At 51.8% G+C, this 14931-nt stretch overlaps 1 protein-coding gene across 1 annotated transcript in view; it reads right to left on the bottom strand.

Annotated features, from left to right (window-relative positions):
• Window positions 1-4389, bottom strand: part of HMBS (hydroxymethylbilane synthase) — a 37794-nt gene extending 33405 nt beyond the window's left edge. The window contains exon 1 of the mRNA XM_075328715.1: window positions 4205-4389. Within this exon, the coding sequence (XP_075184830.1) occupies window positions 4205-4207 (3 nt within the window). The 5' untranslated portion in view covers window positions 4208-4389. The remainder of the gene's footprint in view (window positions 1-4204) is intronic.
• Window positions 4390-14931: the final 10542 nt, after the last annotated feature.

Here is a 14931-nt window from a genome sequence, read left to right as displayed (position 1 = left end):
TACTATAAAAGGCAGCAAAGGACAGCAGCGCTGGAGAAGTGATCAGTGACCGATCCACCTCATACTATAAAAGGTAGCAAAGGACAGCACTAGAGAAGTGATCAGTGACCGATCCACCTCCTACTATAAAAGGCAGAAAAGGACAGCAGCGCTGGAGAAGTGATCAGTGACCGATCCACCTCCTACTATAAAAGCGGCAAAGGACAGCAGCGCTGGAGAAATGATCAGTCACCGATCCACCTCCTACTATAAAGGCGGCAAAGGACAGCAGCGCTGGAGAAGTGATCAGTGATCGATCCACCTCCTACTATAAAAGGTAGCAAAGGACAGCAGCGCTGGAGAAGTGATCAGTGACCGATCCACCTCCTACTATAAAGGCGGCAAAGGACAGCAGCGCTGGAGAAATGATCAGTGACCGATCCACCTCCTACTATAAAGGCAGCAAAGGACAGCAGCGCTGGAGAAGTGATCAGTGACCGATCCACCTCCTACTATAAAGGCGGCAAAGGACAGCAGCGCTGGAGAAATGATCAGTGACCGATCCACCTCCTACTATAAAGGCGGCAAAGGACAGCAGCGCTGGAGAAGTGATCAGTGACCGATCCACCTCCTACTATAAAAGCGGCAAAGGACAGCAGCGCTGGAGAAGTGATCAGTGACCGATCCACCTCCTACTATAAAAGCGGCAAAGGACAGCAGCGCTGGAGAAGTGATCAGTGAGTGATCCACCTCATACTATAAAAGGTAGATAAGGACAGCAGCGCTGGAGAAGTGATCAGAGAGCGATCCACCTCCTACTATAAAAGGCAGCAAAGGACAGCAGCGCTGGAGAAGTGATCAGTGACCGATCCACCTCATACTATAAAAGGTAGAAAAGGACAGCACTGGAGAAGTGATCAGTGACCGATCCACCTCCTACTATAAAAGGCAGCAAAGGACAGCAGCGCTGGAGAAGTGATCAGCGACCGATCCCCCTCCTACTATAAAAGCCGCAAAGGACAGCAGCGCTGGAGAAATGATCAGTGATCGATCCACCTCCTACTATAAAAAGGTAGCAAAGGACAGCAGCGCTGGAGAAGTGATCAGTGACCGATCCACCTCCTACTATAAAGGCGGCAAAGGACAGCAGCGCTGGAGAAGTGATCAGTGATCGATCCACCTCCTACTATAAAGGCGGCAAAGGACAGCAGCGCTGGAGAAGTGATCAGTGACCGATCCACCTTCTACTATAAAGGCGGCAAAGGACAGCAGCGCTGGAGAAGTGATCAGTGATCGATCCACCTCCTACTATAAAAGGTAGCAAAGGACAGCAGCGCTGGAGAAGTGATCAGTGACCGATCCACCTCCTACTATAAAGGCGGCAAAGGACAGCAGCGCTGGAGAAATGATCAGTGACCGATCCACCTCCTACTATAAAGGCGGCAAAGGACAGCAGCGCTGGAGAAGTGATCAGTGACCGATCCACCTCATACTATAAAAGGTAGCAAAGGACAGCAGCGCTGGAGAAGTGATCAGTGACCGATCCACCTCCTACTATAAAGGCGGCAAAGGACAGCAGCGCTGGAGAAATGATCAGTGACCGATCCACCTCCTACTATAAAGGCGGCAAAGGACAGCAGCGCTGGAGAAATGATCAGTGACCGATCCACCTCCTACTATAAAGGCGGCAAAGGACAGCAGCGCTGGAGAAGTGATCAGTGATCGATCCACCTCCTACTATAAAAGGTAGCAAAGGACAGCAGCGCTGGAGAAGTGATCAGTGACCGATCCACCTCATACTATAAAAGGTAGCAAAGGACAGCAGCGCTGGAGAAGTGATCAGTGACCGATCCACCTCCTACTATAAAGGCGGCAAAGGACAGCAGCGCTGGAGAAATGATCAGTGATCGATCCACCTCCTACTATAAAAGGTAGCAAAGGACAGCAGCGCTGGAGAAGTGATAAGTGACCGATCCACCTCCTACTATAAAGGCGGCAAAGGACAGCAGCGCTGGAGAAGTGATAAGTGAGCGATCCTGCTGTCCAGTCCAATAGGATCACTGAATGGCAAATCATAGAACAGGTTACTGTGTGCATTGAATGTACACCTCGCTTTCATGCATTGTCTCCTAAATGTAATTTCATGTCACCAACCCTATACAGCTCTAACAACGGAAGTCAGACACCCACATGTACCTCTTTATATGAAGTGAAAATTACCTAATCAATTATTGGACAAATCAGAATGTACTTGGCAGCATCTGCCGTATATTTACATGTGAAGGTGCCAGGCGGTGTGGTGCGGGCCCACAAGGGCAGCCTGGAGCTGGCTATAGAGGTCATAAAGACTGGGATTGGAAAGAACTCAGATCCCAGTTGTTTAACTCTTTAGATGTTGTGGTCCGTAGCATCCAAACAGAAAGGGGAGAGTGCTCCTTCAGTCACCTCATTGGTTTCCCCCACCCAATCCCCAAATGCTACTGTGGGATGCTGATGGATAGCCATGGCATTCATAGGTCTCCCTAAAGGGAACCTGTCAGCAGAAATTTTGCACAAAACCTAAAAGATTCCCCCTCTGCAGCTCCTGGGCTGCATTCCAGCAAGGTTCCTGTTGTTATTGTGCCCCCTGTGAGACCAAAATAAAGACTTTATAAAGTCTTACCTTTTCCTATGCAAATCTTTTTTTATAGTCACGGGGGCGGGTTTTCCGGCATCCGTTATTCTCCCTCCTGGTCGCCGTCCCCCATCGCGCCTTTCCATAGCTGATAACGCCGCCCAGTGCTCCAGCGGTCCCCGCGCATGCCCAGTGCCAGTCTCACGGGACTGAGCACTTAGCACAGTGTGACCGCTGGTGACGTGTGCGCAGGCAAGAGATTATGGGCGGCGCTGTGATTGTCATCAGCAAGTACCCGTCCATAATCTCGTACCCGCGCTTTCCCCTCTGCCTCCACCGTTCTGCGCAAGCACTGGCCATATGACCCCACGTCACCTCTTAACCACCTTTCCCTGGAACAGGAAATAGATGGGAGGTGACAGGTGACCCCTGAAGTTGTCATTACATGTTTCCTGTGAGTACTGCCAAAGCGCTGACACTCACAGGAGAGCAGCATTTCTGCTGTTCAGAGCCATGTTGAAGCACCGCTGTGATCATGAGAAGCAATCGGCGTGTGCAGGCATACAGTGCCCTGGGAAGACCAGCAAAATGATTAAACAATGTAAAAGAAAAATGTTTTAAGAAATAGGAAAGAAAAACAAAAAAAACCACTAAGTTCAAAATCACCAAAATTCCAAACACTAAAATTATGGATTTTTGGTCACCGCAATATAGCATTAAATGCAATAACAGGATCAAAACATCGCAGCTGTTAATTGTATAACTAAAAAAGCTCGAGACGCAAAATCTAAAGGACGCTTTACACGCTGAGACATTGCTAGTGATTGCACCCGCCCCCGTCGTTTGTGTGTCACGGGCAAATCGCTGCCCATGGCGGACAAAATCGGTAGTGCGCGTCACACATACTTACCTTCCTAACAACGTCGCTGTGGCCGGCGAACAACCTCTTTTCTAAGGGGGAGGTTCGTGCGTCGTCACAGCGACGTCACTCAGCGGCCCAATAGAAGCGGAGGGGCGAAGAGCAGCCGCATAAACGTCACTCCCACCTCGTTGCCGGAGGACGCAGGAACGCTGTCGTTAGTCGTTCCTGCGGTGTCACACGTAGCGATGTGTTCTGCCTCAGGAACGACGAACAACCTGCGTCCTGCCCCAGCAACGATAGTTTGAAAATGAACGATGTGTCAACGATCAACGATTAGGTGAGTATTTCTGATCATTAGCGGTCACTCGTAGGTGTCACACGCAACGACGTCGCTAACGAGGCCGGATGTGCGTCACGAATTCCGTGACCCCAACGACATCTCGGTAGCGATGTCGCTGCGTGTAACGGGGCCTTTAGCAGTCACTGAGCCAGGAGGCGGCCGGGGCAGAGCAGCAGCGACCCACACCCCCCCAATACAGCGGGATGGAGCGTGCCGGGGACTGTCACTCATGTGCTCCATGTGGTGGATTACACCGGGGACCAGTACAGCGGCATGCAAGAGCCGCCAAAGTCCTACACAGAGTCGGTGACGCCCCCAGTGCTGACAACAACCAATCACAAGCCTGTTCCTCACCACTACAGCCCCGCCCCGCAGTCACCGCCACAGGTCAGTGCTAGTAGTAACTCACCATGATGTCTCCTCCTGCGGCCTCTACTGTCAGCGGCCTCTACTGTCTGCAGCCTCCCGGTGTTCTCCACAGCAGGATTGACGGAGAGTCCCGCATAGTCCGCACCGGCGCCTCCTCACTCTCACACACAAGCCGCAGCCAGACACAGCGTGCACAGGACGTCACCAACGTCACTTCCTCTTTCCAGCTGTCATTTTTTTATGTACAAAACTTTATTGAGTATTTTGTTCAGAAAGTTCCTAGTCTTCAGCAAGGATATTTGTGGGCAGGGCAGGGGTGCTGGTGAGGAAGCAGCAAGTGACCGTGACGCTGTGCGGCTCCTGTACACAATGGCCTCTAGACGGCGCTGCTCCCTGCAGAGAGGACATCAGTGCAGCAGGTGACTGACCGATAGAAGACTGAGGGGAGGAGCCCGGCCACACAGCACAGCGAGGCCTGACCTGGCTGTATGAGGGCTGAAGTACAGAAGCGCGCCTACCCCGGCCGCCCTGCTCCTACCCCGGCCGCCCTGCGCCTACCCCGGCCGCCCTGCGCCTACCCCGGCCGCCCTGCGCCTACCCCGGCCGCCCTGCTCCTACCCCGGCCGCCCTGCTCCTACCCCGGCCGCCCTGCTCCTACCCCGGCCGCCCTGCTCCTACCCCGGCCGCCCTGCTCCTACCCCGGCCGCCCTGCTCCTACCCCGGCCGCCCTGCTCCTACCCCGGCCGCCCTGCTCCTACCCCGGCCGCCCTGCTCCTACCCCGGCCGCCCTGCGCCTACCCCGGCCGCCCTGCTCCTACCCCGGCCGCCCTGCTCCTACCCCGGCCGCCCTGCTCCTACCCCGGCCGCCCTGCTCCTACCCCGGCCGCCCTGCTCCTACCCCGGCCGCCCTGCTCCTACCCCGGCCGCCCTGCTCCTACCCCGGCCGCCCTGCTCCTACACCAGTCGCCGACCCCATAACACCAGTCACCCTGCTCCTACACCAGTCACAGACCCCATAACACCAGTCACCCTGCTCCTACACCAGTCACAGACCCCATAACACCAGTCACCCTGCTCCTACACCAGTCACAGACCCCATAACACCGGTCACCCTGCTCCTACACCAGTCACAGACCCCATAACACCGGTCACCCTGCTCCTACACCAGTCACAGACCCCATAACACCAGTCACCCTGCTCCTACACCAGTCACAGACCCCATAACACCAGCCGCCCTGCTCCTACACCGGCCGCCCTGCTCCTACACCGGCCGCCCTGCTCCTACACCGGCCGCCCTGCTCCTACACCGGCCGCCCTGCTCCTACACCGGCCGCCCTGCTCCTACACCGGCCGCCCTGCTCCTACACCGGCCGCCCTGCTCCTACACCGGCCGCCCTGCTCCTACACCGGCCGCCCTGCTCCTACCCTGCTCCTACCCTGCTCCTACACCGGCCGCCCTGCTCCTACACCAGTCGCCGACCCCATAACACCGGTCGCCCTGCTCCTACACCAGTCGCCGACCCCATAACACCGGTCGCCCTGCTCCTACACCAGTCACAGACCCCATAACACCAGTCACCCTGCTCCTACACCAGTCACAGACCCCATAACACCGGTCACCCTGCTCCTACACCAGTCACAGACCCCATAACACCAGTCACCCTGCTCCTACACCAGTCACAGACCCCATAACACCAGCCGCCCTGCTCCTACACCGGCCGCCCTGCTCCTACACCGGCCGCCCTGCTCCTACACCGGCCGCCCTGCTCCTACACCGGCCGCCCTGCTCCTACACCGGCCGCCCTGCTCCTACACTGGCCGCCCTGCTCCTACCCTGCTCCTACACCGGCCGCCCTGCTCCTACACCAGTCGCCGACCCCATAACACCGGTCGCCCTGCTCCTACACCAGTCGCCGACCCCATAACACCAGTCACCCTGCTCCTACACCAGTCACAGACCCCATAACACCAGTCACCCTGCTCCTACACCAGTCACAGACCCCATAACACCAGCCACCCTGCTCCTACACCAGCCACCCTGCTCCTACACCAGCCGCCCTGCTCCTACACCAGCCGCCCTGCTCCTACACCAGCCGCCCTGCTCCTACACCAGCCGCCCTGCTCCTACACCAGCCGCCCTGCTCCTACCACCAGCAGTGGATTAGTCACAATGGACGTTAGTAAACTGCAGTTATTTGCTTACCCATTTAAATTCACAGTTATCCCCACAGGAGGTTGATGTGCCCACCAGAGTATAATAGAACCCTGGCCTGTCCTCTGCTCTGATCCTGTTCTCAAGGGTTATCTGTCTGATGCACCGTTGATGACAGCTAGACAGTGCAAGAATTTAAAGGATATTTTGGTTACCAGTCATTATGTACCACCAAGGGTTACCAATTTTCTGGGCTCTGGGGCTCGGCTTAAGGGTTGTTTTCCTTGCGGTCACTGTCTTTCCTGCACCAATGTCTCCCGCTGCTCGGACTTCTCTAACTTTGATGGGTCACGTACCTATCAAATTAATGAGTATATATCTTGTAGTAGCTCGAATGTTATTTATTGGGAAACATGTAGTTGCCCAAAAATATATATAGGACTTACATCGAGAGAACTTAGAGTTCGAGTGAGAGAGCATGTGAGGGACATTGGTGCGGCAAAGACAGTGACCGACACTACAGAATTAAAAACTATCCCACGCCACTACAAATTACACCATGGATGTGACCCCAAATGCTTCATGGTTCGGGGCATTGATTTGATACGTTGTGGTATACGTGGTGGGGATATAAAAAAGCTGTTGGCCCAACGCGAGGTCAAATGGATAAGCACTCTTGATACCATGGCTCCAAAGGGACTTAATGAATCCCTAAGTTTTGTTCCATTTCTTTAAAAATCCTGCATTTTTTCATTGACATCTTATGGTATTTTTCCTGATTTTATTTTATTTGTTTTTCCTCCTTCTCTTTTCCTCCTTATGTGGAGGATCTTTGGTGGTTTTAATTTTTTGGTTTCTTTTTTATTAATTTTATTATTCTTCATTATTTAATACCCCTAGACTCTGCATTACATGATTGGCAGTTATTACGGAGATCCCAGCTCAAATCACCCAATGGACACTAAGGCTATGTGCGCACTAGGCGTTTTTGCCGCGTTTTTAGCGGCGTTTTTTACCGCGTTTTTGTGCTGAAAACGCAGTGACATTGCTTCCCCAGCAATGTCAATGGGTTTTCATAAGTGCTGTCCCCACACAGCGTTTTTTTTTTAGCTGCGTTTTTGTGGTGACCACAAAAACGCAGCATGTCAATTATTTCTGCGTTTTTCACTGCGTTTTTCACTCATTGAATTCAATGAGATGTTAAAAACGCAATGAAAAACGCATATAGCCGCGTTTCTATGACTAAAAACGCAGCTATACACGCAAGGGGTGGGCACTACAGTGACGTGTACAGGAAGAGGATTCCTTCTGTTGGTAAACACAGAAGCATGAATCCTCCCGGTACCGTCACCGCTGCTTCCACCTCCCGTCCTGTGCATGTCAGCTCCGTGCGGCGCCGTGTCTGGGCGGGAGGTGGAGGCAGCGGCGAAAACCAAAGTGAACAGTAGAAAAATAAAAAAATGTCATATACTCACCTGTCCGCAGGGTCCCGGTGCCATGCCCGCTCCCAGCTCCTCCCGGTACCGCCGCTCTGGCTGTGTGCAGTCTCCCCGGCCGGCAGGACCTTGCTTGCAGGACCTGGCGGTGGATCACCTGATGCAGTCACCTGACGCATCAGCTGATCGTAGTCTCGCCGGCTTTTTCGCGCCCGGCCGGCTATCAGCTGATCCTGCCGTCAGGGGACTTCATCAGCTGATTACCGGCAGCTCCGGCAGCGATCGTATAGGATCAGACTCCTGTCCAATCGATCGCTGCAGGAGCTGCCGGTCATCAGCAGAGCACATAAGTGAGTATTATTTTTTTTTTTTTTTCTACTGATGCATCAGCTGATTGTATAATCGGCTTTTATACAATCAGCTGATGTGTGATGTGATTCACATCCTTTAACCTGACACATCATCTGATCGCTTTGCCTTCCAGCAAACCGATCAGATGATATTGGATCCGGATTGGACGGCGTGGGACCCTGACCCAGGATTACTGCGGAGGGGGGTTAATTTCAATAAAGATGGAGTCACTAATTGTGTTGTGTTTTATTTCTAATAAAAATATTTTTCTGTGTGTTGTGTTTTTTTTTTTTATCATTACTAGAAATTCATGGTGGCCATGCCTAATATTGGCGTGACACCATGAATTTCGGGCTTAGGGCTAGCTGATAATATACAGCTAGCCCTAACTCCATTATTACCTGGCTAGCCACCTGGCATCAGGGCAGCTAGAAGAGTTGGATACAGCGCCAGAAGATGGCGCTTCTATGAAAGCGCCATTTTCTGGGGTGGCTGCGGACTGCAATTCGCAGTGGGGGTGCCCAGAAAGCATGGGCACCCTGCACTGTGGATTCCAATCCCCAGCTGCCTAGTTGTACCCGGCTGGACTCAAAAATTAGGCGAAGCCCACGTCATTTTTTTTTTTTTAATTATTTCATGAAATAATTAAAAAAAAAGGGCTTCTCTATATTTTTGGTTCCCAGCCGGGTACAAATAGGCAGCTGGGGGTTGGGGGCAGCCCGTACCTGCCTGCTGTACCCGGCTAGCATACAAAAATATGGCGAAGCCCATGTCATTTTTTTTTTCTTTTTGGGCAAAAAACTGCATACAGTCCTGGATGGAGGCTGCTGAGCCTTGTAGTTCTGCAGCTGCTGCCTGCTCTCCTGCATACACTAGTGAATGGAGGATGCTGAGACTTGTAGTTCTGCAGCTGCTGTCTGCTCTCCTGCATACACTAGTGAATGGAGGATGCTGAGACTTGTAGTTCTGCAGCTGCTGTCTGCTCTCCTGCATACACTAGTGAATGGAGGATGCTGAGACTTGTAGTTCTACAGCTGCTGTCTGCTCTCCTGCATACACTAGTGAATGGAGGATGCTGAGACTTGTAGTTCTGCAGCTGCTGTCTGCTCTCCTGCATACACTAGTGAATGGAGGATGCTGAGACTTGTAGTTCTGCAGCTGCTGTCTGCTCTCCTGCATACACTAGTGAATGGAGGATGCTGAGACTTGTAGTTCTGCAGCTGCTGTCTGCTCTCCTGCATACAATGAACATTTTGAAGAAGGAAATGACATCAGACCTTTTTTTTTTTTTTTTTTTCATCAACAATCTTTAATGGCATTGTGCACTGATTAAAAACGCAGTGAGCAAAAACGCAGCAAAAAACGCACCAAATCGCGGCAAAAACGCATGCGTTTTTGCCGCGTTTTTTTAGCCGCGGGTGCGTTTTTTAGACAAAAACGCACATAAAAACGCAGCGTGAAAAAAACGCCTAGTGCGCACATAGCCTTAGGCTATGTCCGCATGTTGCTTTTTACCTGCTTTTTTGCTGCTTTTTCAACTGCAGCGTTTAATGGCACAATGGTTGTGTTCTGCTTTTCAAGCAAAGTCTATGGGAATTTGGTTTCTTGTCCGCACTATGCAGTTCAAACTGCAGCCTTTTTGTTGCAGAACTTTGATCAAAAGCTCAGCTTTGCAGTGCAAAACCCAAATGGCAAAAACAATTCACATGTCAATTGTTTTTGCCATTTGGGTTTTGCACTGCAAAGCTGAGTTTTTGACCAAATTTCTGCCACAAAAAGGCTGCAGTTTGAACTGCATAGTGCGGACAAGAAACCCAAATTCCCATAGACTTTGCTTGAAAAGCAGAACACAACCATTGTGCCATTAAACGCTGCAGTTGAAAAAGCAGCAAAAAAGCAGGTAAAAAGCAACGTGCGGACATAGCCTCATATCGCTGTTCAAGAACATGGACATCTCCCCAGGATTGAATATAATTATCAAGTTAATATACCTATGGGATGCAATAATCTTTTCCATCACCTGGGGGTGCTGTTGGTATATATTTATCTCTTTGAACATACATATAGGGAAATAAACGTGTTATGTGGTTATTATATATTATTTGACATTAATGTGTTATACTGAGCACACTAGCCTTTCCCCTATATGATGTGTAAAACATCCCTTTATTCTGACTTGTTCTCTACTTATGGATGCATCCTATGAACTGAATATCACTGTGATATGCAGGCTCTCTGATCAGCCTGGTGTCCTGCTGTGCGCCTGTGCTCTGCCCGGCCCCCTCCCTGTGCATCTCATTCAGCATCTAAATGGGGTTTGCTGAGCGTCTGGTTCCCGTGTTTACCCACGGGGGTGGATGACTCACTGCCCTTTGATGGCTCGGGGGTGGTGCATGGGGCGGTGGCTGTGCAGTGTGCATGTGCTGATATGGCAGCCACTAATGGTTGATCACTGCAGACAAGCCCTGGAGCGATGACCAATGCGGTCACATGACCAGTGTTTAAAAGGTCCTTCACAGATGGGGGGTTTATGCCTTCCCTGATGAAGCAGTAAAGTACACTGACGCGAAAACGCGCGTTTGGAGGGTTCTATAAGGCTATGTGCACACAGTGCGTTTTTCGCGGCGTTTTTGCGCGTTTTTGCGTGCGTTTTTGGCCTCAAAACTGCAGGACTTTGCTTCCCCAGCAAAGTCTGAGTTTTCTTTTTTGCTGTCCGCACACATCTGTTTTTTTTACCTGCGTTTTTGAGTTAAAAAAAAAATGGACATGTCAGTTCTTTTCTGCGTTTTTCTGCGTTTTCCCCCCATGCAATGCATTGGAAAAACGCAGCCAAAAACGCACCAAATCGCGGCAAAAACGCATGCGTTTTTATGCGTTTTTGTGCGTTTTTAGCGGCCAAAAACGCAGCGTCAAAAAGACGCAGTGTGCGAACCTAGCCTTAAGCTGGGTTTACACACTGCAACATCGCAAAGGACATCGCTGTAACGTCACCGGTTTGGTGACGCAATAGCGACCTCCCTAAGTCTCTGCTAAGTCTCTGGTGAGCGTTCAAACAGGCAAACCTGGCCAACAACGCAACAGCGATCCGGACCTGCAGAGCGACCTAGCTGGTTGTTGGGGACGTTGATAAGCAGCCTTTTGAAAGGGAAGTTGCTAACAAAGTCGCTGCAAAGTCTTCACACACTGAAACTTCATGCTGCACAGCGGGAAACAAAGGACCTAGGAATGGTCCTGAACGATTTGTAACGATTACAACTTCACAGCAGGGGCCAGGTCGCTGATAGGTTTCACACACTGCAACATCGCAAACAACATCGCTATTGCGTCACACAACCGGTGACGTTACAGCAATGTCGTTTGAGATGTTGCAGTGTGTAAACCCAGCTTTATACTCTGGTGGGCACATCAACCTCCTGTGGGGATAACTGTGAATTTAAATTGTAAGCAAATAACTGCAGTTTACTAACGTACGTTGTGACTAAAGGCCCCGTCACACTAAGCAACATCGCTAGCAACATCGCTGCTAACGAACAACTTTTGTGACGTTGCTAGCGATGTTGCTGTGTGTGACATCCAGCAACAACCTGGCCCCTGCTGTGAGGTCGTTGGTTGTTGCTGAATGTCCTGGGCCATTTTTTAGTTGTTGCTGTCCCGCTGTGAAGCACACATCGCTGTGTGTGACAGCGAGAGAGCAACAACTAAATGTGCAGGCAGCAGGAGCCGGCTTCTGCGGAGGCTGGTAACCGATGTAAACATCGGGTAACCAAGAAGCCCTGTCCTTGGTTACCCGATATTTACCTTTGTTACCAGCCTCCGCCGCTCTCACTGTCAGTGCCGGCTCCTGCTCTGTGCACATTTAGCTGCAGCACACATTGGGTTAATTAACCCGATGTGTGCTGTAACTAGGAGAGCAAGGAGCCAGCGCTAAGCATTGTGCGCTGCTCCCTGCTCTGTGCACATTTAGCTGCAGCATACATCGGGTAATTAACCCGATGTGTGCTGTAACTAGGAGAGCAAGGAGCCAGCGCTCAGTGTGCGCTGCTCCCTGCTCTCTGCACGTGTAGCTCCGTGCGGTGGTAACCAAGGTAAATATCGGGTTGGTTACCCGATATTTACCTTAGTTACAAAGCGCAGCATCTTCCACGCGGCGCTGGGGGCTTGTCACTGGTTGCTGGTGAGCTCACCAGCAACTCGTGTAGCCACGCTCCAGCGATCCCTGCCAGGTCAGGTTGCTGGTGGGATCGCTGGAGCGTCGCAGTGTGACATCTCACCAGCAACCTCCTAGCAACTTACCAGCGATCCCTATCGTTGTTGGGATCGCTGGTAAGTTGCTTAGTGTGACTGGACCTTAATCCACTGCTGATAGGAATGCAGTTGTAATTGGATTGTACCCTTCTTGGAAAAGGTTAATACTTAACCCCCACATGTTATTGTAGCCATATCACCTTGCCTGGGGGTATTTTCCTCCCCTTCTTTTGCCTCACTTTTATTCTGTAATGTATTTTTGTACATGATCTTTTGTAATTAATTTATGTGATAAAATAAAATAAAATTTACAATTTTTTAATGGACTTGGAAACTCCATTTTTTCTTTGCTGTTCATGTAGTCCTTTTGGAGTAGTCTATAATGTCTTTTGACATCCTTTTGTAGGAACTATGGAAATGTTTGTATTAATACCAGTCACAGACCCCATAACACCAGCCACCCTGCTCCTACACCAGCCACCCTGCTCCTACACCAGCCACCCTGCTCCTACACCAGCCACCCTGCTCCTACACCAGCCACCCTGCTCCTACACCAGCCACCCTGCTCCTACACCAGCCACCCTGCTCCTACACCAGCCACCCTGCTCCTACACCAGCCACCCTGCTCCTACACCAGCCACCCTGCTCCTACACCAGCCACCCTGCTCCTACACCAGCCACCCTGCTCCTACACCAGCCACCCTGCTCCTACACCAGCCACCCTGCTCCTACACCAGCCACCCTGCTCCTACACCAGCCACCCTGCTCCTACACCAGCCACCCTGCTCCTACACCAGCCACCGACCCCATAACACCAGTCACCCTGCTCCTTCACCAGTCAGACCCCATAACACCAGTCACCCTACTCCTACACCAGTCACCCTGCTCCTTCACCAGTCAGACCCCATAACACCAGTCACCCTACTCCTACACCAGTCACCCTGCTCCTACACCAGTCAGACCCCATAACAGCAGTCACCCTGCTCCTTCACCAGTCACCCTGCTCCTTCACCAGTCACCCTGCTCCTTCACCAGTCACCCTGCTCCTTCACCAGTCACCCTGCTCCTTCACCAGTCACCCTGCTCCTTCACCAGTCACCCTGCTCCTTCACCAGTCACCCTGCTCCTTCACCAGTCAGACCCCATAACACCAGTCACCCTGCTCCTACACCAGTCAGACCCCATAACAGCAGTCACCCTGCTCCTACACCAGTCACAGACCCCATAACACCAGTCACCCTGCTCCTTCACCAGTCAGACCCCATAACACCAGTCACCCTACTCCTACACCAGTCACCCTGCTCCTACACCAGTCAGACCCCATAACAGCAGTCACCCTGCTCCTTCACCAGTCACCCTGCTCCTTCACCAGTCAGACCCCATAACACCAGTCACCCTACTCCTACACCAGTCACCCTGCTCCTACACCAGTCACCCTGCTCCTACACCAGTCAGACCCCATAACAGCAGTCACCCTGCTCCTACACCAGTCACCCTGCTCCTACACCAGTCACCCTGCTCCTACACCAGTCACCCTGCTCCTACACCAGTCACCCTGCTCCTACACCAGTCACCCTGCTCCTACACCAGTCACCCTGCTCCTACACCAGTCACCCTGCTCCTACACCAGTCACCCTGCTCCTACACCAGTCACCCTGCTCCTACACCAGTCACCCTGCTCCTACACCAGTCACCCTGCTCCTACACCGGTCACAGACCCCATCACACCAGTCACCCTGCTCCTTCACCGGTCACAGACCCCATCACACCAGTCACCCTGCTCCTACACCGGTCACAGACCCCATCACACCAGTCACCCTGCTCCTACACCGGTCACAGACCCCATAACATCAATCACAGTGCTCCTACACCAGACACAGAACCCATAGCACCAGTCACCCTGCTCCTACACCAGTTTCAGACCCATAATACCAGTGGGGGACACTATGGGGGCCCTCATACTTACAAAGGGGGTTCTTATACTGTGTGAATGCTACTTAGGGTGCCAGGGTGCCATGACACATCATGTAGAGTGCCATGACACATTAAGGGGGGCCATCATACAGTGTGGGGACTACTATGAAGGCCAGCATACAGTGTGGGGGCTAATGTGGGGCCATCGCACAGTATGGGTGGTACTAAGGGGCCTTTATACAGTGTGGGTGCTACTATAGGCTATAGGACCATTTGGTGGGCATTATACAGTATATAGTGGAACTGTGGGTGCATCATATTGAGTAGTGGGGAGCTGTGGGGACATCATACTTTGTTTGGGCACATGATTCTGTATATAGGGGATTGGTGGGGACATCATATTGTTTAGAGAGAAGCAATGGGCACATCATACTGTGTAGATGACACTGGTGTGTCTTGTGTGATAGACAGTCATGTGGTTTCAGGCCATAGAAGGTCACAGTGTCTGGCTGCACAGAATGCTCCGTGACTTTCCATTGGTCCTGTTCTCAGTATTCATTGGTATATGCAGCTTTCCTGCTGGAGTCATCTCTCCCCTTTTGGACCTCGCAGGAGCTCGACTTCCACCTAGCTGCTACGTATTTCCTTGGTGTTTAAATACCCCTTCCT

The sequence above is a fragment of the Anomaloglossus baeobatrachus genome, chromosome 11 (genome assembly GCF_048569485.1).
Source record: "Anomaloglossus baeobatrachus isolate aAnoBae1 chromosome 11, aAnoBae1.hap1, whole genome shotgun sequence".
NCBI lineage: Eukaryota > Metazoa > Chordata > Amphibia > Anura > Aromobatidae > Anomaloglossus > Anomaloglossus baeobatrachus.
The sequence above is the reverse complement of the archived record's forward strand: the minus strand, read 5'-3'. Positions and strand labels throughout refer to the sequence as shown.